This window comes from Bubalus bubalis, chromosome 6 (genome assembly GCF_019923935.1).
Source record: "Bubalus bubalis isolate 160015118507 breed Murrah chromosome 6, NDDB_SH_1, whole genome shotgun sequence".
Taxonomy (NCBI): domain Eukaryota; kingdom Metazoa; phylum Chordata; class Mammalia; order Artiodactyla; family Bovidae; genus Bubalus; species Bubalus bubalis.
In genome coordinates, this window is record NC_059162.1 from 3,826,913 (window position 1) to 3,850,344 (window position 23,432).

Sequence of the window (23,432 nt, forward strand, 5' to 3'; positions counted from 1 at the left end):
ATCCCTGGGATTCTCCAGGCAAGAGTACTGGAGTGGGTTGCCATTTCCTTCTCCAGTGCATGAAAGTGAAAAGTGAAAGTGAAGTCGTTCAGTCGTGTCCGACTCCTAGTAACCCCATGGACTGCAGCCCACCAGGCTCCCCCGTCCCTGGGATTTTTCTGGCAAGAGTACTGAAATGGGTTGCCATTTGCTTCTCCAGTGCATGAAAGTGAAAAGTGAAAGTGAAGTCACTCAGTCGTGTCTGACTCCTAGCAACCCCATGGACTGCAGCCCACCAGGCTCCTCCATCCATGGGATTTTCCAGGCAAGAGTACTGGAGTGGGGTGCCATTGCCTTCTCTGATGACAAACCTAACAGTGTATTAAAAAGCAGAGACATCAGTTTACCGACAAAGGCCCATGTAGTCAAAGCTATGGTTTTTCCTTTGCCTTTAGCTTCTCTCCTTTTCTCAGCTATTTGTAAGCCCTCCTCAGACAACCATTTTGCCTTTTTGCATTTCTTCTTCTTGGGGATGGTTTAGATCACTGCCTCCTGTACAATGTCACGAACCTCTGTCCATAATTCATCAGATACTCTATCAGATCTAATCTCTTGAATCTAGAGCACTGCCTCCTGCACAGTGTCACGGACCACTGTCCATACTTCTTCAGACACTCTATCAGATCTAATCCCTTGAATCTATTTGTCACTTCCACTGTATAATTGTAAGGGATTGATTTAGGTCATACCTGAATGTTCTAGTGGTTTTCCCTACTTCTTCAATTTAAGTCTGAATTGGGCAATAAGAAGCTCACTATCTGAGCCACAGTCAGTTCCTGGTCTTGTTTTTGCTGACTATATAGAGCTTCTCCATCTTTGGCTGCAAAAAAAATAATCAATCTGTTTTCAGTACTGGTCATTGGGTGATGTTCATGTGTAGAGTCATCTCTTGTGTTGTTGGAAGAGAATGTTTGCTATGACCAGTGCATTCTCTTGGCAAAACTCTGTTAGCCTTTGCCCTGCTTCATTTTGTTCTCCATTGCCAAACTTGCCTGTTACTCCAGGCATCTCTTGACTTCCTACTTTTGCATTCCAGTCACCTGTGATGAAAAGAACATCTTTTTTTGGAGTTAGTTCTAGAAAGTCTTGTAAGTCTTTATAGAACCATTCAACTTCAACTTCTTTGGCATTAGTGGTTGGGGCATAGACTTGTATTACTGTGATATTGAATGGTTTGCCTTGGATACGAACATTGATAATTCTGTTATTTTTGAGATTGCACCCAAGTACAGCATTTTGTACCCTTTTCTTTGACTATGAGGACTACTCCATTTCTTGTAAAGTATTCTTGCCCACAGTAGTAGATGTAATGGTCATTTGAGTTAAATTCACCCATTCCTATCCATTTTAGTTCAGTGATCACTAAAATGTCAATGTTAACTCTTGCCATCTCCTGTTTGACCTCTTCCAGCTTACTTTGACTCATGGACCTAACATTCCAGGTTCCTATGCAATATTGTTCTTTACAGCATCAGACTACTTCCATCACTGGCCACATCTACAACTGGGCTTTGTTTTTGCTTTGGCTCCGCCTCTTCATTCTTTCTGGAGCTATTTCTCCACTTTTCTCCAGTAGCATATTGGGCACCTACCAACCTGAGTAGTTCATCTTTCAGTGACATTTCTGTTTGCCTTTTCATACTGTTCATGGGGTTCTCAAGGGAAGAATACTGAAGTGGTGTGCTATTCCCTTTTCCAGTGGACCACGTTTTGTCAGGTCTCTCCCATGACCCACATCTCTCCCATCTCACCCATGACCCATCTGTCTTGGGTGGCCCTACGTGACCATGGCTCATAGTTTTATTGAGTTAGACAAGGCTGTGATGCAAGTGATCAGTTTGGTTAGTTTTCTGTAATTGTGGTTTCCATTCTGTCTGCCCTCTGATGGATAAGGATAAGAGTCTTATGGAAGCTTCCTGATGGGAGGGACGGGCTGTAGGAGAATCTGGGTTTTGCTCTGATGGCAGGGCTATGCTCAATTCAGTTCAGTCACTCAGTCATGTCCCACTCTTTGCATCCCCATGGACTGCAGCATGCCAGGCCTCCCTGACTGTCACCAACTCCCGGAGTTTACTCAGACTCATGTCCATTAAGTCAGTGATGCCATCCAACCGTCTCATACTCCGTTGTCCCCTTCTCCTCCCGCCTTCAATCTTTCCCAGCATCAGGGTCTTTTCAAACAAGTTGGCTCTTTGCATCAGGTGGCCAAAGTACTGGAGTTTCAGCTTCACCATCAGTCCTTCCAATGAACATTCAGGGCTGATTTCCTTTAGGATAGACTGGTTGGATCTCCCTGCTGTCCAAGGGACTCTCAAGAGTCTTCTCCACACCACATTTCAAAAGCATCAGTTCTTTGGCACTCAGCTTTCTTTATAGCCCAACTCTCACATCCATACATGACTACTGGAAAAACCATAACTTTGACTAGATGGACCTTTGTTGGCAAAGTGGTGTCTCTGCTTTTGAATATGCTATCTAGGTTGGTCATAACATTTCTTCCAAGGAGCAAGCGTCTTTTAATTTCATGGCTGCAGTCACCATCTGGAATGATTTTGGAGCCCCCCAAAATAAAGTCTGTTACTGTTTCCTCTGTTTCCCAATTTATTTGCCATGAAGTGATAGGACACTGAAAGATGAGCTCCCCAGGTCAGTAGGTGCCCAATATGCCACTGGAGATCAGTGGAGAAATAACTCAGGAGGAATGAGAGGGAGAGCCAAAGCAAAAACAGCACCCAGTTGTGGATGTGACTGGTGATGGAAGTAAAGTCCGATGCTATAAAGAGTAATACTGCATAAGAACCTAGAATCCATCCTAGGTCCATGAAATCAAGGCAAATTGGAAGTGGTCCAACAGGAGATGGCAAGAGTGAACATCAACATTTTAGGCATCAGAGAACTAAAATGGACTGGAATGAGTAAATTTAACTCAAATGACAATTATGCCTACTACTGTAGGCAAGAATCCCTTAGAAGAAATGGAGTAGCCCTCATAGTCAAAAAAAGAGTCTGAAATGCAGTACTTGGATGCAATCTCAAAAATGGCAGAATGATCTCTGTTCATTTCCAAGGCAAACCATTCAGTATCACAAGTCTATACCCCGACCAATAGAAGCTGGAGAAGCTGAAGTTGAATGGTTTTATGAAGACCTATAAGACCTTCTAAAACTAACACCAAAAAAATATGTCCTTTTCATCATAGGGGACTGGAATGCAAAAGTAGGAAGTCAAGAGATACCTGTAGTAACAGGCAAATTTGGCCTTGGAGTACAGAATGAAGCAGGGCAAAAGCTAATAGAGTTTTGCCAAGAGAATGCACTGGTCATAGCAAACACCCTCTTCCAACAACACAAGAGAAGACTCTACACATAGACATCACCAGATGGTCAGCACCACAATCAGATTGATTATTTTCTTTGTAGCCGAAGATGGAGAAGCTCTATACAGTCAGCCAAAACAAGACTGGGAGCTGACTGTGGCTCAGATCATGAACTCCTTATTGTCAAATTCAGACTTAAATTGAAGAAAGTAGGGGAAATCACTAGACCATTTAGGTATGAGCTAAATAAAATCCCTTATGATTATACAGTGGAAGTGACAAATAGATTCAGGGGATTAGATCTGATAGACAGTGTGCCTGAAGAACTATGGATGGAGGTTTCTGACACTGTACAGGAGGCAGTGATCAAGACCATCCCCAAGAAAAAGAAATGTAAAAAGGCAAAATGGTTGTTTGATGAGGCCTTACAAATAGCTATGAAAAGAATAGAAGTGAAAGGCAAAGGAGAAAAGGAAAAATATACCCATTTGAATGCAGAGTTCCCAAAAATAGCAAGGAGATATAAGAAAGCCTTCCTCAGTGATTGGTACAAAGAAATAGAGGCAAACAATAGAATGGGAAAGACTAGAGATTTCATCAAGAAAATTAGAGATACCAAGGGAACTTATTCATGCAACAATGGGCACAATAAAGGACAGAAATGGTATGAACCTAACAGAAGCAGGAGATATTAAGAGGTGGCAAGAATACACAGAAGAACTGTACACAAAAGATCTTCACAACCCAGATAATCATGATGGTGTGAACACTCACACTCACCTAGAGCCAGACATCCTGGAATGTGAAATGAAGCAGGCCTTAGGAAGCATCACTATGAAGAAAGCTAGTGGAGGTGATGAAATTCCAGTTGAGCTATTTCAAATCCTAAAAGATGATGCTGTGAAAGGGCTCTGGTCAGTAAATCTTTTTTTTTTTTTTTTTTTGGATTTTATTCTTTTCTTTATTTTCCAACACAGTACCTAGAACATAGTAGGTATTCAAAAAATGAATGCTATGTGGATTTTTTTTTGTTTTTTTTTTTTTTTTTGTTTGTTTTTGCAATGTGGATTTTTTTTTTTTTTTAAATTTTATTTTATTTTTAAACTTTACATAACTGTATTAGATTTGCCAAATATCAAAATGAATCCGCCACAGGTATACATGTGTTCCCCATCCTGAACCCTCCTCCCTCCTCCCTCCCCATTCCATCCCTCTGGGTCGTCCCAGTGCACCAGCCCCAAGCATCCAGTATCGTGCATCGAACCTGGACTGGCAACTCATTTCATACATGATATTTACATGTTTCAATGCCATTCTCCCAAATCTTCCCACCCTCTCCCTCTCCCACAGAGTCCATAAGACTGTTCTATACATCAGTGTCTCTTTTGCTGTCTCGTACACAGGGTTATTGTTACCATCTTTCTAAATTCCATATATATGCGTTAGTATACTGTATTGGTGTTTTTCTTTCTGGCTTACTTCACTCTGTATAATAGGCTCCAGTTTGATCCACCTCATTAGAACTGATTCAAATGTATTCTTTTTAATGGCTGAATAATACTCCATTGTGTATATGTACCACAGCTTTCTTATCCATTCATCTGCTGATGGACATCTAGGTTGCTTCCATGTCCTGGCTATTATAAACAGTGCTGCGATGAACATTGGGGTACTCGTGTCTCTTTCCCTTCTGGTTTTCTCAGTGTGTATGCCCAGCAGTGGGATTGCTGGATCATAAGGCATGTCTATTTCCAGTTTTTTAAGGAATCTCCACACTGTTCTCCATAGTGGCTGCACTAGTTTGCATTCCCACCAACAGTGTAAGAGGGTTCCCTTTTCTCCACACCCTCTCCAGCATTTATTACTTGTAGACTTTTGGATTGCAGCCATTCTGACTGGCGTGAAATGGTACCTCATAGTGGTTTTGATTTGCATTTCTCTGATAATGAGTGATGTTGAGCATCTTTTCATGTGTTTGTTAGCCATCTTTATGTCTTCTTTGGAGAAATGTCTATTTAGTTCTTTGGCCCATTTTTTGATTGGGTCATTTATTTTTCTGGAGTTGAGCTGTAGGAGTTGCTTGTATATTCTCGAGATTAGTTGTTTGTCAGTAAATCTTTAATCCAGTTTTCTGTTGTTGGGTGGGGCTGTGTTCCCTCCCTGTAGTTTGGCCTCTATGATAGAGGTTATGGTGACCTCCTTTCAAAGGCCTTATGCCCGGATGGGTGGATTCTGTGCCCCTGACCCCAAGGTAGGCTACTGTTGATTTTGCCCCTCCTACCACGCTTACTCCTTGGAAGAAAAGTTATGACCAACCTAGATAGTATATTGAAAAGCAGAGACATTACTTTGCCGACAAAGGTCCGTCTACTCAAGGCTATGGTTTTTCCAGTGGTCATGTATGGATGTGAGAGTTGGACTGTGAAGAAAGCTGAGCGCCGAAGAATGGATGCTTTTGAACTGTGGTGTTGGATAAGACTCTTGAGAGTCCCTTGGACTGCAAGGAGATCCAACCAGTCCATTCTGAAGGAGATCAGCCCTGGGATTTCTTTGGAAGGAATGATGCTAAAGCTGAAACTCCAGTATTTTGGCCACCTCATGTGAAGAGTTGACTCATTGGAAAAGCCTCTGATGCTGGGAGGGATTGGGGGCAGGAGGAGAAGGGGATGACAGAGGATGAGATGGCTGGATGGCATCACCAACTCGAAGGACGTGAGTCTGAGTGAACTCCGGGAGATGGTGATGGACAGGGAGGCCTGGCGTGCTGCAATTCATGGGGTCTCAAAGAGTTGGACACGACTGAGCGACTGAACTGAACTGAGCCACCTTGTTGGGGCTTTTCCTTTGCCCTTGGATGTGGGGTATCTTTTTTTGTGGAATCCAACATTCTCCTGTCGATGGTTGTTCAGTGGTTAGTTGCAATTTTGGAGTTCTCAGAAGAGAAGATAAGTGCACGGCCTTCTACTCTGCCATCTTGTATAAAAACTGTGAGAGAAAACCTTGGGTACAGGGCTTGGTATGGGTAAAAGTATGTTTTCATTAAGTATTTTATACATAGCAGTGTATGTATGCCAACCTTTTTCTAGTCTTAATTATTGTATTTTGGGTTTTCTTTGTCATGGTTTCCTCTCCTATCCTTCTTATGGAAACATAACTGGATGGTACTGATGAGACTGTCAGTGGAATGAATGTCAGCACAAAAAAAGAAATTCAAATTGTAGTTTAAGGGAAGAATTTCATACACAGTTCAGTTTATTTCAGTTGCTCAGTCATGTTCAACTCTGCGACCCCATGGACTGCAGCATGTCAGGCTTCCCTGTCCATTACCAACTCCCGGAGCTTGCTCAAACTCATGTCCATCAAATTGGTGATGCCATCCAACCATCTCATCCTCCTTCTCCTCCTACCTTCAGTCTTGCCCAGCATCAGGATCTTTTCCAGGGAGTCAGTTCTTCGTATCAGGTGGCCAAAGTATTGGAGTTTCAGCTTCAGCATCAGTCCTTCCAATGAACATTCAGGACTGATTTCCTTTAGGGTGGACTGGTTTGATCTCCTCACAGTTCAAGGGACTCTCAAGAGTCTTCTCCAATAGCATAGTTCAAAAGCATTAATTCTTTGGCACTCAGCTTTCTTTATTTCATCCTAGCTGAACCCAAGTATGGAAGTAGCTAGTAATTCTATAATAATTTCTATAGCTACTGGAAGTTGGTTGACACTGGTGAATTAATCTCTGAAAAATGAAAAGACAGGACTCCTCAGCATGCCTGTTAATGCACTGCATCACTTTGTTCTGTATACTTTAGATACAAACTACTTAAAAGTAATTATTAGTCTTCTGAGTGTTCAATGTGGTGGTGTATGTGGAGGATACAAAGATGATTTAGATTTGGTCTCTATAGAAGGGATGCAAAATTGTAACAATGGTAATTAGCCAGCATTTATGAAGTTCTTACCATGAGTTTAGTACGATAAATACTGTATATAAATTATCCATATAGTTATTATAACTATACTATTCAGATCAGATCAGATCAGTCACTCAGTTGTGTCTGACTCTTTGCGACCCCATGAATCGCAGCATACCAGGTCTCCCTGTCCATCACCAACTCCCGGAGTTCACTCAGGCTCATGTCCATTGAATCAGTGATGGCATCCAGCCATCTCATCCTCTGTCGTCCCCTTCTCCTCTTGCCCCCAATCTCTCCCAGCATCACAGTCTTTTCCAGTGAGTCAACTCTTCCCATGAGGTGGCCAAAGTACTGGAGTTTCAGCTTTAGCATCATTCCTTCCAAAGAAATCCCAGGGCTGATCTCCTTCAGAATGGACTGGTTGGATGTCCTTGCAGTCCAAGGGACTCTCAAGAGTCTTCTCCAACACCACAGTTCAAAAGCATCAATTCTTCGGTGCTCAGCCTTCTTCACAGTCCAACTCTCACATCCATACATGACCACTGGAAAAACCATAGCCTTGACTAGACGAACCTTTGTTGGCAAAGTAATGTCTCTGCTTTTCAATATGCTATCTACATTGGTCATAACTTTCCTTCCAAGGAGTAAGCATCTTTTAATTTCATGGCTGCAGTCACCATCTGCAGTGATTTTGGAGCCCAGAAAAATAAAGTCTGACACTGTTTCCACTGTTTCCCCATCTATTTCCCATGAAGTGATGGGACCGGATGCCATGATCTTCGTTTTCTGAATGTTGAGCTTTAAGCCAACTTTTTCACTCGCCACTTTCACTTTCATCAAGAGGCTTTTTAGTTCCTCTTCACTTTCTGCCATAAGGGTGGTATCATCTGCATATCTGAGGTTATTGATATTTCTCCCAGCAATTTTGATTCCAGCTTGTGCTTCTTCCAGTCCAGCATTTCTCCTGATGTACTCTGCATATAAGTTAAATAAACAGGGTGACAATATACAGCCTCGACATACTCCTTTTCCTATTTGGAACCAGTCTGTTGTTCTATGTCCAGTTCTAACTGTTCCATGTTCCAGTTCTAACTGTTCCATGTCCAGTTCTAACTCCACATCTAAGAGGCAGATCAGGTGGTCTGATATTCCCATATCTTTCAGAATTTTCCACAGTTGATTGTGATCCACACAGTCAAAGGCTTTAGCATAGTCAATAAAGCAGAAATAGATGATTTTCTGGAACTCTCTTGCTTTTTCCATAATCCAGTGGATACTGGCAATTTGATCTCTGGTTCCTCTGCCTTTTCTAAAACCAGCTTGAACATTAGGAAGTTCATGGTTCACATATTGCTGAAGCCTGGCTTGGAGAATTTTGAGCATTACTTTACTAGCGTGTGAGATGAGTGCAATTCTGCGGTAGTTTGAGCATTCTTTGGCATTGCCTTTCTTTGGGATTGGAATGAAAACCGACCTTTTCCAGTCCTGTGGCCACTGCTGAGTTTTCCAAATTTGCTGGCATATTGAGTGCAGCACTTTCATAGCATCATCTTTCAGGATTTGGAATAGCTCAACTGGAATTCCATCACCTCCACTAGCTTTGTTCATAGTGATGCTTTCTAAGGCCCACTTGACTTCACATTCCAGGATTTCTGGCTCTAGGTCAGTGATCACACCATCGTGATTATCTGGGTCATGAAGATCTTTTTTGTACAGTTCTTCTGTGTATTCTTGCCATCTCTTCTTAATATCTTCTGCTTCTGCTAGGTCCATACCACTTCTGTCCTTTATCGAGCCCATCTTTGCATGAAATGTTCCTTTAGTATCTCTGATTTTCTTGAAGAGATCCCTAGTCTTTCCCATTCTGTTGTTTTCCTCTATTTCTTTGCATTGATCTCTGAAGAAGGCTTTCTTATTTCTTCTTGCTATTCTTTGGAACTCTGCATTCAGATGTTTATATCTTTCCTTTTCTCCTTTGCTTTTCGCTTCTCTTTTTTTCACAGCTATTTGTAAGGCCTCCCCAGACAGCCATTTTGCTTTTTTGCATTTCTTTTCCATGGGAATGGTCTTGATCCCTGTCTCCTGTACAATGTCACGAACCTCATTGCATAGTTCATCAGGCACTCTATTAACCCCATTTGACAAACCGAAACAATGTAGAGGCATCTTGGCTCAGACTAGCAGTAGTAAGTGATGGAGCACAATGTTGAGGCCAAGGCACTGCTCTTAACCACTGAGTTCTAGTGTCCATAATGAAATTTCATTTATTTATTTATTTTGCTATTCTGCAAGGCATGTGGGATCCCCAACCAGGAATTGAACCCATGCCCCTGCAGTGGAAGCGTGGAGTCCTAACCACTGGATCACCAGCGAAGTCCCCCATAATGAAATTTTCATATTAGTCCAGTACAATTTTTTTTTAAAAAATCTGAGCATTTGTCATTTTGTTTTTGTTTAAACGGTTGGAGAATAATGTCGAGCAACATATACAATTGTCTTCTAACTTGAATATACTTGAGTAACTAAAACATTGGAGGTAGACAAGCAGGTGCTCTGGGTATTTGGAAAGGGATGAAATTGACTTGGGAAGGAGCTGAGGGAGGCTTCAGGACAAGATAAATATGGATCTTTTTAGTGGAGAATTATGGAAACAAAAGAAGGTTTCGCCCTGCCCCCAGTCATTTCTTGGCTAATTACTCTGTTTTATTTTATTCTTAACATTTTAACATTGTTAGCAGCTATGCTAAGTTTTTCTTTCCTCCTTATCTCTCTTCTCCCACTAGGGATAGGAGAACAGTGACTTCCTGGACCTTGTGTATTCCTCCTTATCCTGGGTCTAGTACCAGTACACAGTAGGCACACTCATGTGTGGCTGTTGAATGACAGGAATTTCATATGAGAACTATGAGTTTCTTAATCAGTGGAAACATATTAAGTTCATGAATACCCAAGAGGTATAATAAAGTCAAAACATTTAAAATATCTCACATTTTTATGCTATTTTATGAATATTTTTCAAAGTGCTTTTACCTATTCTTACTGCTGAGTTCATAATACTGTCAGGATAGCTTATCGGGTCTTTATTCCCCTGATTTTACAAATTAGGAAGGTGGGGCTCAGAGAAGTTAGGTCATTTGCCTTAGGTCACACAACAGATGAGTGGTGGATGTAATATCAGAGGCTAGGTGTCTGACTTCCCTTGGCCTTCTTCTTTGGAGTCTACCAGTGGTTTATAGAATGGTCTAGAGCCTGAAGGCCTGACTGGGTACTGGCCTTGGTTTGTCTTCCAAACCAGCAGAGGGCCTGGCAGAACCAGAACATCTAGACCAAGGGGGTAGGCAGTCAGATCAGCTGTGGTTCTCTAGGCAAATTCTCCGTGTGATTAAGTCCACAGCGAATTTGTCCTAATATTTAGAATGTTTTAGCCAATTCACCCCAGGTCCCTAATCACCTAGAGGATTGTTGGTCTGGGTCTTTTTAACTTAGATAATTAACCCTTTGTCTTCCATTCCAGATAATTTTATCCTCCTGAAGACTGGTGATTAATGCAGCAAAATTGGATTATTCCAAAGAGATATGGTATTCAATCCACTTAAGTCAGTTCCTAAGTTTGGAGCAAACACACTCAAACCTTAATAATATAACCAAATCCAGTATCATGCCCATCACACCCCCTGCCTAGTGAACCATCAGGTAGGCGGATTAATGAGCTTGTATTGAGACTGAAAGACTTCCCAGGTGGCTCAGTGGTAGGTAAAGAATCTGCCTTCCAACAGGAGATGTGGGTTTGAACCCTGATTTAGGAAGATCCTCTGCAGAAGAAAACGGCAACCCACTCCAGTATTCTTGCCTGGGAAATTCCATGGACAGAGGAGCCTGGCGGGCTACAGTCCGTGGGGTCGCAGAGTCAGAGATGACTTAGCGATTAAACAGCAGTTGAGACTGAGAGCAGAACCCCAAATATCTGATTTGACTTGTTATGAGCTTCCTGACCTTCTCTAAGTCTGGCTGAATCAAAAAGAACAAGTTGTGGTTTAGGCATCCATGCTTGATTGGAATACAGTGATGCTGGTGGAGAGGTGTTTTCTGATGTCCTGATTACCAAGATTTCCAGGACTGACAAAGCTATGCATAGTTCCATTGAACATTTACCTCTGCTTATCAGTTGGGGTTGCATGTGGCCATCTTTTCATTAAAAAGGGGAGGCCAAAGAGATGGGAAAACTCAGAGAGGAAAAGATACAGAGTGTGTGTGCCTGTATAGAAGGGAGAGGGAGTGAGGCAGGGTAAATGTCAACAGAAAGCCTATTGAAATGTGAAAAGACCCCAAACTGATGCAGATCTACAGAAATTCCACCAGTCAGACCAGGACTGTTTCTGTTCCCGACAAACCTCCCAGGCTCAAGGGGAACTTCAGGAACACCAGCCAGCCAAGGAAAGCAAAAGGAGAGGGTGCTAGGCTGTGGGGGGCGCCTGCATTCTCAGAGTGGAGACCGAGCTCCCCTCGGGGGACTACCCGGATGCCTGAGCTGGGTTCCCCTCTCCCTCTGCTTGGCATAGGAGCCTCCATCTGCAGTGGACATCGCTGAACAGAGGGGTTCTTCTTGGGACCCCTTACCCGTGGCCTGCTCAGGAGTGTAGCTCTGCTCCTGTCTGCCCTGATCCTGAAATGCTAGGTGCCCCATGACTGAGGATCCTCCCAGAGTGAGGGTTGGAGTGGCAGGGTGTGCCTGGGGAGAGTGGGGTGGAGTGAGGGGAACCAGGATTTAAAATAAGGTCTGTCTTTTTTGGACTGAAAAGAATGGCTTTTCTGGCAGGAGCTCAGAGTGGAAGATCCATCACCCCAGAAGCCCTTCCCTTTTCTCTCCTTACTCTTAAATAACAGTGATGCTGCCTCACCTGGTGCTACCTTGGTGATCCAAGTCCCAGGTATCCTTGGATCATCAGAACCCTGGGAGGCAGTGGAGGCAGGAGAGGGAAAATGGAAGTGGAAGACAGAGGATCCCAGCTGTGTGCCCTTCGGCAAAATATCACTCACCTCCCTGGGGCCTGGTTTACTCATGTGTAGTTTAAAAAAAAGGGGGACAGATAACAACACAATTTCTGCCTCCTAGTGTTCCAACAGAAACAATGAAATAATGCAATTGTAAAGGGAAGCTTTCAAGTGTTAGTTAAGGGAAAGGGCTGTTTTTTCATCTTATAGATAAAGAAATTGAGTCTCAGCAATGTGAGGAATCTATCCAAGGATACACAGCTGAGTAGCAAAACTAGAACTAGAATCCAGGTCTGCTGTTTCATGGCCAGAGTTACCTTCCACCAGGTAGGTGACTGCTCTTTTGATATAAAGAGTGGTCTTTCAGTGGTTACGGGAGACCTAGCTCCTAAACTGCCCCCACTCCTGGGCCAGGGCCCACACAGGTGACTGTCATTTGTTTATGCCTTATTTTCTGGGTAAAAAGTCTGAATCTCTGCTCCCTGCAGGAGTGTTTCTCACCTGGGCTTGGAAGTAGGCAAGCTTGGCGTGAAACTTGGCCCCACCACCTGGACCCTGTGTGTTGGGGGAGGTTCCTGAAGCTTTCTGAAGCTGTGATTATTCCTTAGGTAGGAGAGGAGTTCTTCCAGTACCTGCCATGCTGTGTTGCCATGGAGATGAGGTGAAATGTTTACCCTGGACACAAAGACTGACACCTGGCTGGTGCTTGGGATGTGGGCCTTCTCTTTTCTCAGGTCCCTTGTCTAGTGCTTTCTAGACTTCCCTGGTGGCTCAGACGGTAAAGCGTCTGTCTACAATGCGGGAGACCCAGGTTCGATCCCTGGGTCGGGAAGATCCCCTGGAGAAGGAAATGGCAATCCACTCCAGTACTATTGCCTGGAAAATCCCATGGACAGAGGAGCCTGGTAGGCTACAGTCCATGGGGTCTCAAGGAGTCGGACACAACTGAGCGACTTCACTTTTGTCTAGTGCTGAGACTTGAGAGACTTCCTCAACCCAGTCTGCAAAGCGGACCTGAGGGCCGGGTGGCATCATCCACATGTAGATACTGGTGTCTGCTTTCCTGGACCGCACAGCCCTTACCCGGGGTCCACACCTTTCCTGTGTAGTTCCAGCCACAGAACTGCCCCCATGCCTCATCATTGCTAATGACATTGGCTCAGGAACATCTGGGCCCCTGGAGAAAGCTCCACGTGCCTCTCCTGCTGTTCTTCTTCCCCAGATGTGCACACCCTCTGAGGCCCTGAGGCCCCCCTACTGGCCTGCATACACATTCTTTCCCCTTTTCTCTAGTCTCAGACTGAGCCCTTTTCCCCATTCCTGCCCTCTCCCCTGTGCCTGTCCGGACCAACTCCTTCTTCCTTGCATTTAGGCTCCTGCCTTCACTAGCTTGTCTGGCTCATTGACACCCTTCTTTCCTCAATGCCTTTATTTTTAAAAATTGAAGTATAGTTGATTTAGAGTATTGTGTCAGTCTCGGGTGTATAGCAAAGTGATTTAGCTATACACACATATATATTCTTTTTCAGGTTCATTTCCATTATAGTTTATTACAAGATATTGAGTATAGTTCCTCGTGCAATATAGTATGACCTTGTTGTTTATTTTATATATGGTATAAGTATAGAGCTATATAGTATAAATATAGTACTATATAATACTATACATATAGTATTATCAATATATAGTGTATCTGCTAATCCCAAACTCCTAATGTATCCCTTCTTTCCCCTTCTAAATGCCTCCATTTTTATTGATAGTCTTTTTTACCATGCCTGAAACTCATAACCAAATACTATGTTATATTTGTTGTTTCACACATGCTAACTCTCTCACATGCTTGCTGTCTGTTCCTTGAGAGCAAGGGGTCACCTCTGATGTCTGTCATCCCCGGGGCTGAGTACCTGGTGATGTGCAAGTGGACTGTATATTCAGTGAGCCTCACTTGCCAGGCCCAGGTCTTGCTCCCCTGCTATTTGACGTTCTCTCTTGACACAGAACACCCTGTCTGTCCTTTCCTGCCTAGCAGCTTCTGTACATTGCACATCATTCACTTGCACCTCCAGCAACACCTGTATTCTGTCGCGTTCCCAGCCCCCTCCTCCAGCTCCTGTAAGCAGAGTTATTATTTTGGCACTTGATCGTTCTCCTCTTGTTAATCTGGGATCTGTAAGAGCAGAAGCCAAATCTCCATCATCTCTGTAGCTCAGAATTGTCCTTCTGCAGTGCCTGACACGGGAGCCCACAATAGATGCTGAGTGGATGCTGATGCAAAGTCCAAGGCAAATCTACAGAAACGTGATTTGGGTCTAAGTTGAGACCTCCTTGAAGTAATCTGTATAAGGCAGTTTCAAACTGTAGCTGCAGGGACGTCACTATTCTAGAGAGCTTGAATGCCTCTTGAATGTGAAATGCTGCCTTGCATCTATGCTCGGGGAGACTGGAATTCTGATCTTCTAGCACAGGGCAGCGACTGAAATAGTTTCCTATATATTCTGTCCTCATAAATTCCTCCCTTGCTGCTTTCCCTCCCCCTCCACCCACCACAAGTCCCAGAGCCTTCCTCTTCTCCCCTGCCTGAAGGACATTTATGAGGACCATCACAGGGGAAGCATCTGAGCCCTGTTCCTGCCTCTCCCTTCCCTCACTCAAGGGTCTCTGGTCCCCCTCCCTCACCCTCGCCTCCTGGGCCAAGCTCTGATATCTCTTGCCCAGTTTATGGGCCGTTGGGATTTTTCCAACAACCTGAAATGAATCTGGGAGGCCCCACAGGTAGTACAGCCTGTCTCGGAGCCATAAACCACGGCTGGTCTTTCATCTGCCATTGCTTATGTCACGAATGAGTGGGAGGACCAGGCAAAGGGAAGCTGTAGCCCCTGAGCCATTCCAGATTTTCTTTTTTACAAGAAAGTGGGAAGAAAGGCCCTGAGAAACATGCTCCAACTTTGTGCCAAGCAAATTCATTTCAGCCTGGTAGGCTGTGCGTGGAGACTTAATCTCTGGACTTTCCCTCTAGGACTCAGATTTATGCTGCGTTTGTGTCTAAATGGCCTCCAGGGATGCTGACATTTGTTGTTGGAGACAGCCAGTGGTGTTCCTTTCATCTCCGCTGAAGGGTGTCAGCTTAAATTATGAGGGATCGCTCTGGCCTGCATCTGGGTGTGGGAGCCTCTGGTGAGGCAGAGGGGCCAGCCCTCCCTCCACTCCCGTGACGTCTCTGCTGTTAGAAGGTTTTTCTTCATCTTCTGCTCTATGGTACTCCTGCTGGCCCAGTGAGAAATCTCCTGGCTCGTTTAGAACTTTCCTTTCTCTTGGACAAATCGTTAAGTGTATATTTGAGGCACTGCATACTTGCATGGAGAAGTCGGCATCAGAGGCAGGCAGTCCTCTCCTGCTGAAGGAGGCGGCAGGAGCCTGTGTTAACATCCCAGGAGTGGCCTGGAAAAGTCAGAGGGCACTGCTGCACTCATGTTCACCACCTGGCAGGCTGAAGCCAGCGATGGTCTGCATTCCCCTTGGCAGCTGGGTCGCGACATCTGTCTGCATTTTAGGAAATGCCCAGAGGCACTCCATTCCTCCATCTTCAGACTCTCTCTTGCTCAGATCTGCCAAGACACCTGAAATTTCACAGTGGTGACTGTTTGGTTGGAGGCATTTCCTGTTCCGTGTCTCTACACTGCTGAGTGTGCCAGAGGACACACCAAACTATGGCAGCCACTAACTCCTCAGTGTTGAACAGTGCTTCCTGCTCCAGAGTCAGAGCCTGAAAGCCTGGAGCACAGGATATGTAAGTTTTGACAGAGAACAGGTCAGGAGCGGTCCAGGGCAGGGGTCAGCACACTATGGTATGCGGGCCAAGTCTGGCCGGGTGCCTGTTTGGGAAGTAGTTTTATTAGCACCCAGCCATGCCTCTTCTCCTGTCTGTGCTGCATTCATGCTACAATGGCAGAGTTGAGTGGTTGCAACAGAGACCATAAGACCTGCAAAGAATAAAATATTTTACTCCCTGGCCTTTGGCAAAAAAAGTTTGCAGATGCCTGCTCTAGAGCATCTAGTGTTTCTTGGAAGGCAAAATGGGGCCCCTTAGGAGACAGAAGAGAAAGACTGAACAGCAACAAGGAGGAATCAAAGGGAGAAAATGCACCACAAAAATGATAGAGGCACTCCAGGGTCAGATCTTAATCTCATCCTCCCTCTCCTCCCACGTCTGCCTGCCCTCCTTCTCCTCCTCTTCTGAAAACAAATGTTTTCATCTCTCCTCTCAGGGATGTAGAGAGAATGAGTGAGCAGCTGCTTGTGATGCCACCCTAGCAGACGGTTCTCTTTGCCCTCCTCCTAGCTGTTCCATGATGGGATCTTGAGAAATGTGCACGTGCCTTAGCAGGGGTGAGTCCAGAGTACACAGATGGCAGGGGCCCCAGCCAACCACTTCTGGGGCTCTGAACAAACTTCACCCATCACATCTTCCTTCTGGAACCAGCCCTGATCCCCTCTCCCTCTGTTTTCCTCCTCACAAGCACTCGCACATTCACTTTCTATAAAACCAACTCACAGTGCAAGCTAGGGTCATGTCTGCAAAGAGAGAGGAATGAATGCTCGCATTTAAAACCATAACTCAGACTCCCATCAATGTGCAACTGTTAAGAGAAAACACGGATCTCAGATTAAGAACATGTCCTTTGAAATGATGATGATGATTTACTATGTACCTATCATACCTAGACAGTGCTAAACCCTTTACGTACATCATATTTAATTCCAACAACACCATCACCTTCTCCAATAAGAAAATTGAGTCTTGGGAATTTCTTGACAATCACACATCATCACCAGCAAGGCCAGAATTGAAACCCGAGTTCCTATGGCTCCAGAGCCCATGCTTGTGGACACCGGGCCATCATGCTCTTCTAATGGTTATATGAGCCATTATCATGGAACCTAGCATTATTTTAGATTTTGCATTTTCAATAATTGCATCATCCTAGTCATCAATATGCATTTGTATCAAGCTATGTGACCGTAAAAGAACCAGACTGACTCTGTAAGACATTTGCAAATTCCATTTTATGGACAAAACAGGTATAAGACATGTAGTTTCTGAAGGTGATATACAATTGCATATTAAAATCAGTTCTGTGCTTTGGATTGCTCACTCATTTGTTCCAGATTCAGTAACCTTGTAGTCATCTGCCTTGCAGGAGAGCTGCACAATTCTTGGCATGGGGTGTCAGCCACATTGCCTCAGAAATAGTACCCAAAGCATCAACAGTATCAGAAGAGCATCATTTGATCCCAAAGAATCCACTCAGAATTATTGGCTTCACAAAAGACTGAGTCTTGGGAGTCTCCGAGCAGCAGGATGTAGGGCCCAGCAAGGATGAATCTGCACCATCAATGGCCTCCTTTTTTCTACCTTTTCTCTCCTTACGGGATCTTCTTAGTTCCCCAAGGCTTTTAGTTCTTACATGCTTTTTTCTTGCCATTCTGAAAACCTCTTCTAGAAAGATCCTAAAACCCCTTACTTCTGACTTAGATCAGCTTACTGAATTCTCCCCTGGGAAAAGAAGCCTAGGAGTTGAAGGGGCCAGAGTCACCAATCCTTGTCATGAAGATTCTTCTTTAATCTCACCTTCATCCATCTTTTAGGTTTTATCATTTGTAGTCTCATAGGGAGTAAGGCAGAGAGGAAAAGATGTCCTTGCCATAACGTCTAATAGAAGCCTCCTGTGTCCCTCCGTGTTAGCTGCTTTGGGTATTCTTATCTCCAGGGCAGGCTCAGTGTAGGGCATCCCTTACACAGGGTTGAACTTAAAACAAGAGGCAGAGCTGGATGGAGACCTAGGTCTCCCTGTGTCAGACTGTTCAGTTACATTGCAAGGGTCATGCCATCAAGGAACTCACAGGTTCATCTTCCTTCACATTCAGACTGTAAGTCTAAAAGTTCATAGAGGAAAGCTGCTTAGCCATTGTCTTTCAGATAAAAAGAAGGTTTTTTGGCTCTAGCAGACTCAAAAAGTAGGATTAAACTAAGTCTAAACTCAAACATGGTATGCAAAAAAGCATCTTTCCAGAGGAGGTTGGGATGAAGAAGTAGGATGTGGAGCCCACACCCAGTGGGTCCCCTTGTCCTGGATTTCTTGAAGTGGCCAGAAGGGGACCAGAATGAGGGGACTGGAGCCGAGGAGGCTCTTGGGACAAAGGTTTCTCCTGGAGGAAAGAGGGCAGCTGAGCTGTGTAAGGACCCAGAGAGAAATGAGGGTCTTACTAGGGTAATGTGAGCACACAACTGCCTGTGGCTTTTAATGCCAAAAGTAGGAAGGAATCTCTCGCACACGGGTATTTCCTAGATCCTCAAGCATCTTCGCAGAAGTGTGAAATCTGTGGGATGCAAAAGGTAGCCTGGGAATGAATGTCATATGTACTAGAGGCTTTATTTCCTTCAAGTTACTCCTTGTATTGATCACTGCTGATAAAGTTGAAGTAAACACATACTAGTAAACACAAACTACTAGAGAATTATTTATTTTATAGACAGGCAGTTTTGACTAATTGCCTTTTATCTGTCTGTGCACATAGTTTGATGCTGGTCTTCTGAGGCCTTTTAAACAGTATTGTTTTTTACCTCCTGGCAGTGGCTAGTATTTCAGACATAGTATCTAGAAGTTATATATAACTTATCCAGGTCAAGAAAACTACACAAACTATTAGTACACGAATAACCATAATTAGTTATAAATAATTAGTACTGGGCATTTATTATATGCTTATCAGCCTTCTGAATGCCTTCTTGGTAACCTCATTTAATCCTCAAATAACCTCAGTGAAGTGTTCTCCTCTATCCCGATTTTACAGAGAAGGAAATTGATCCACAGAGAGTTAAGTCACTTGCTCAAGGCCACACAGCTGGTAAATGTGGAGCTAGGAGAATGTCCTGGGAGGAAGTCCTGAGCTGTGATGGTGGACTTCCTGGTTCCTATCTCCAAGTTTCAGAAATTTTTCCTTAGCCCCTTCTTGGGGGCTTTGGGATCAATACCACACAGGTTGTTTCATTCATATCTGAAGTCATCCTCAGAATGTAGACCTGAGTGTCTTATTATGGAATAACATACAACTCCAGATAGCAGCCTTGAGGGACTCAACACATTACTTCTGCTTCTTTCAGGGAAAAGTGATGATGAGGAAAGTCTTTGCAAGTCAGCCCACGGGGCAGGGAAAGGAGCCTCTGAGGACAGCAAGGACCATAAGCGCCCCAAACGTCCCAGAACCATCTTGACAACCCAACAGAGGAGAGCATTCAAGGCCTCGTTTGAAGTATCCTCCAAGCCGTGCAGGAAGGTACAGAGGGGAAGAAGGGAAGAAAGGGGATAAGGCCCCTCTTCTCTGTGTGTACCCTGGACTCTCTGGGGTGTCGATAGGCACCTGGGGGGAATAGGGGTGGGGAGTGCTGTTCGGACAGTCTGGGCGGGTGGCCTTGAGCCCCGTTGGAGGCTCCAGGGATCCCTGTAGTTGTGGCGGGGGCAGTGGTAGAATTTCCTTTTGCTTTTCGGCATGCACCATTCCAACTGGCTACTTCCTCTTACCTTTCATTTCATGACAGCAATGAGGGGATAATAAGGGGTTCCATTTGAGGTATAGCTCAAGATGCTACAATAGAAGAAAAATACAGTGGGTTGTAGCATACATTATTTTTTTGGTCCAGTTTGTTCTGCTTAAGGTGGTGATTTTGGCATTCATCCATGTTGCTGTTCACCCATTTTTGTAGTTGCATGGTATTCCATGGGTATACCATGGGTTGCTTGTCCCTTTACCTGTTGATGGGCATGTGGGTTCTTTCCAGTTTGGGGCTGTTACAGACAGGGCTGCTGTGAATAGATATGTAAAAAAAATACAGTGACTTAAGGAGATAAGAGTTCATGTTGCTTTCATATCATAGTCCAGAGGTGAGCAACACAAGATTGGCCGGGAAACTCTGTCTCATCACATGGGTCTAAGGGACTGCTCCAGATGTCACCATTTTTTGCAGCTACCATGGTGGAAAAAGAGGGAGTAGGGTGGGGGGTGGGGGGCAAGCAGTTGCTTTTTAAAGGACATACACACCCTGGGATTTTTTGCATCACTCTCCTGTGTTGGCTAGAATTTAATCCCATGATTACAAAGGGACCTGGGAAATGAGTCCATCTAGGTATCCATATAAATCCCTAAAACTTAGGAATTCAGTTGCTAAGAGGAAGAAAGAGAGAATTCATTTTGGAGACAATTAGTAGTCTCTGTCACAAATAGCTGCATTTACTTAAGTACCCGCCATTTATTGACTCTGCCATACCAGATACTGTCTTTTATGCAACAAAGATAAAAAAAGAAATGTTCTTGAAATTGAATTGAAATTCATAGAAGAACGATATTTAAAAATTTTAGCATTGTTTTTCCTCTCTCCCTCTGTGTAGGAATCAGTTTTTGCTGTGGTAACAAACAAAATCTTAGCGGCTCCAACAAACATTTATTTCCTACTGCTAGGCTGTGGGTTGGCTGCTGGTTCAGGTTCGGGTCTGCCCCACATGTCTGTCATTAAAGGGTCCAGGCGACAGGAGCCGCAGCCACCTGGGGCACATGGGTCTCCTGACAATGGCAGAAGGCAAGAGGCTGAGTTCCACTGGGCATGCCCAGTGGATCTCCATGGAGATCACTCACTTCACATCCAGTAACAGTCCATGGGCCACAGCAAGTCACGTGGGTAAGCCCACTGTGAGTGCAGGGGAAGCACATACCCATCCAGGAGTGGGAAGGATGGTTATTTGCTGAACCATAATACATCCTCCCACCACTTCTGACTTTTGAAGTTTCAACTGCCGAGTGCTTTCTTTCCCTGACCTCACTGCCCCATAAGTTCCAGCAGAACGAGCTGGTAGAAAGTGAGCCCCAAAGTAGACGTGCATAAGGGCCAATTCCCACCTCCCTCGGCGGTTTGCTTGTTCTGCATGTACTAGACCCCCAGCCTCTGTGTGGCCTATGCCCACCGCCTGTCTCCGGGCCACCAGCAGGGAGGAGCTGTGCGCTGGGACCCTGGGGAGAAAGCGCAAGGGCCAAGACAGAGGGGCAGCCTGGAGCTGGGAGAAGGGAGAGGCCACTCGTGTCTGGGAAATCAGGCGAGGCTTTGTGGGACAGGTGGCTTCTGAGCCGGGCCTCTGAAGGGTGGATAGGGTTTCTGCAGGTGGCCGTGGGCCCCTGCGTACACTGCTGTTTAAGTTGGCTTAGCAGAAGGATGTGCTTTAAAAATCTGCTCTAATCATCCCATTTCTCCTAAGCTTGAGCCTGAGTGGCATGACAAAGGTAAACGCTTCCCCAGGCCTCCAGCTTGCTCTATTTTCTATGTTTACTCAAGGAGCTCCTAAGTCTCATCTCCTCAGAATCTAACCATGAGGGGCCAGTGTGTCTCGGCCACTCTTGGGAGATCTATGCCTCTTCCCTCTTCCCTTCTGGCCCATCCCTCGCCATGTGCCTGTACGGAGGGCAGATGTTTAAACCCCTCTCTTCACGAGAGGGGCCTCGATTTGTCCTGTCTCTTCATAGCCCCAGGCCACGTACCCACCTCAGTGTGGTCTGCCTTGCTCTGTCAGATCCCAGATGGCTCTTGTCTTATCTTTTTTGACGGCTTGCTGTAACTGAATATTCCCGAGACACCCAAAGTGACCTAGAGCTATAAGGGACAAAACCAAACATTTGTCAGTGAATTAAGACAGGAGAAGAGAGCAAGCAAGAACTATTTGTTTTTGCAAAGTGATTTTTCACCCTCAGTTCTCCTTAAGTAGGTTATGGCATATACCTGACATATAGCTGAAACCCCAAAATAGATTTTGCTAGTATCTAAGAACTGCTTGAAGGCCCAGGTTCCAGAGGATGAGAAATCCAGGAACACTTCTTAAAATACAAACCTAAATGAAAGCTTCTTCTTCTCACTTACCTCGGACGCACTGTCTCTCCATACAAACCTAAATGAATGCTGCTTCTTCCCCTCACTTTCCTGGGGGCGCACTGTCTCTCCCACTGAAGGGAAGCAATGCTCTGTGTTTGGGATTTTGCTGAGCATTGAATAGTCACCAGCTGCTGTGTGGGATGCGGCCTGTTGGGCTCTGCACTGCCCAGGAAGGGTTCTGCCTTCTACTCTGACATGCCAATATTTCTGTATCTCTAATGTTACGTATTTTTAAGGTGAGGGAGACCCTGGCTGCAGAGACAGGGCTGAGCGTCCGTGTGGTTCAGGTGTGGTTCCAGAACCAGAGAGCTAAGGTAATCTGCTTCTTACTTCTGTCTCTGTGTGGCCAGTTTCCTGAAATGATAGTAGAATGTTGTACTTGCCCGCAAATTTTCTAACTTCAATTCATTGGATAGACTAGTGCTCTCAATTCGGAAAGTCTATGATGAGCAGTCATTTCAGCCACAGCATACTTGCAGAAGGGCATTTGTTCTAGTGGGATGCTGTTGTTTTCCTTGTGACTGTGACTGGCAGTTGTTTTCATGAAGAAATGCCTTTCTGTGTCTTGGTAAAAGCAGGTTCTTTAATTCCTACTCATTTAACCCAGATGCCAGAGTTCCTTTGAAATTTCAGAAGGAAACCAACATAGCACCCATATGATTGGTCTAAGACAGCATTATGGCACATGGAATGGATGTCCTAACTCACCTTTCCTAGTGTCCCCCGTCCCTATTAGATCATGTTGTCCTCTGGATCCTGCCAAGGTGTGCATACCCCTGCCACAGCCTCTCATTTCTCTTAGACCTTTCCTTATTTATCTTCCTACCTGTACACAAGCATGTGTTGGGCTTCCCAGGTGGCACAGTGGTAAAGAATCTGCCTGCCAATGTAGGAGACACAGGAGATGTGGATTTGATCCCTGGATTTGGGAAGATTCCCTGAAGGAAGAAATGGTGATCCACTCCAGTACTCTTGCCCAGAAAACTCCATGGACAGAGGAGCCTGGTGGGCTACAGTCCAGGGTGTTGCAAGGGTTGGATATGACTGAGCACACACACACACACACACACACACGTGTTAGTGGCCCATTTATCTAGACCTCTAATCTTTAGTGGGCGATGGATTCGTATCTCATTCGCTAATCGTGATTGGTTAAGATACTATTTCCCTATCTGAATTCCTCAGACTGGGCTTCTGGTGTGTAGTC

At 44.7% G+C, this 23,432-nt stretch overlaps 1 protein-coding gene across 3 annotated transcripts in view; it reads left to right on the plus strand.

Moving 5' to 3' along the window:
- Positions 1-23,432, plus strand: part of LMX1A (LIM homeobox transcription factor 1 alpha) — a 174,514-nt gene that overhangs the window by 145,287 nt on the left and 5,795 nt on the right. For 2 of the 3 annotated variants that reach the window (XM_044944099.2, XM_025287445.3), the window contains exons 5-6: positions 19,418-19,590; positions 22,462-22,539. In XM_044944099.2, the coding sequence (XP_044800034.1) occupies positions 19,418-19,590; positions 22,462-22,539 (251 nt within the window). The remainder of the gene's footprint in view (positions 1-19,417; positions 19,591-22,461; positions 22,540-23,432) is intronic. The other variant, XM_044944100.2, reaches the window with a different exon arrangement.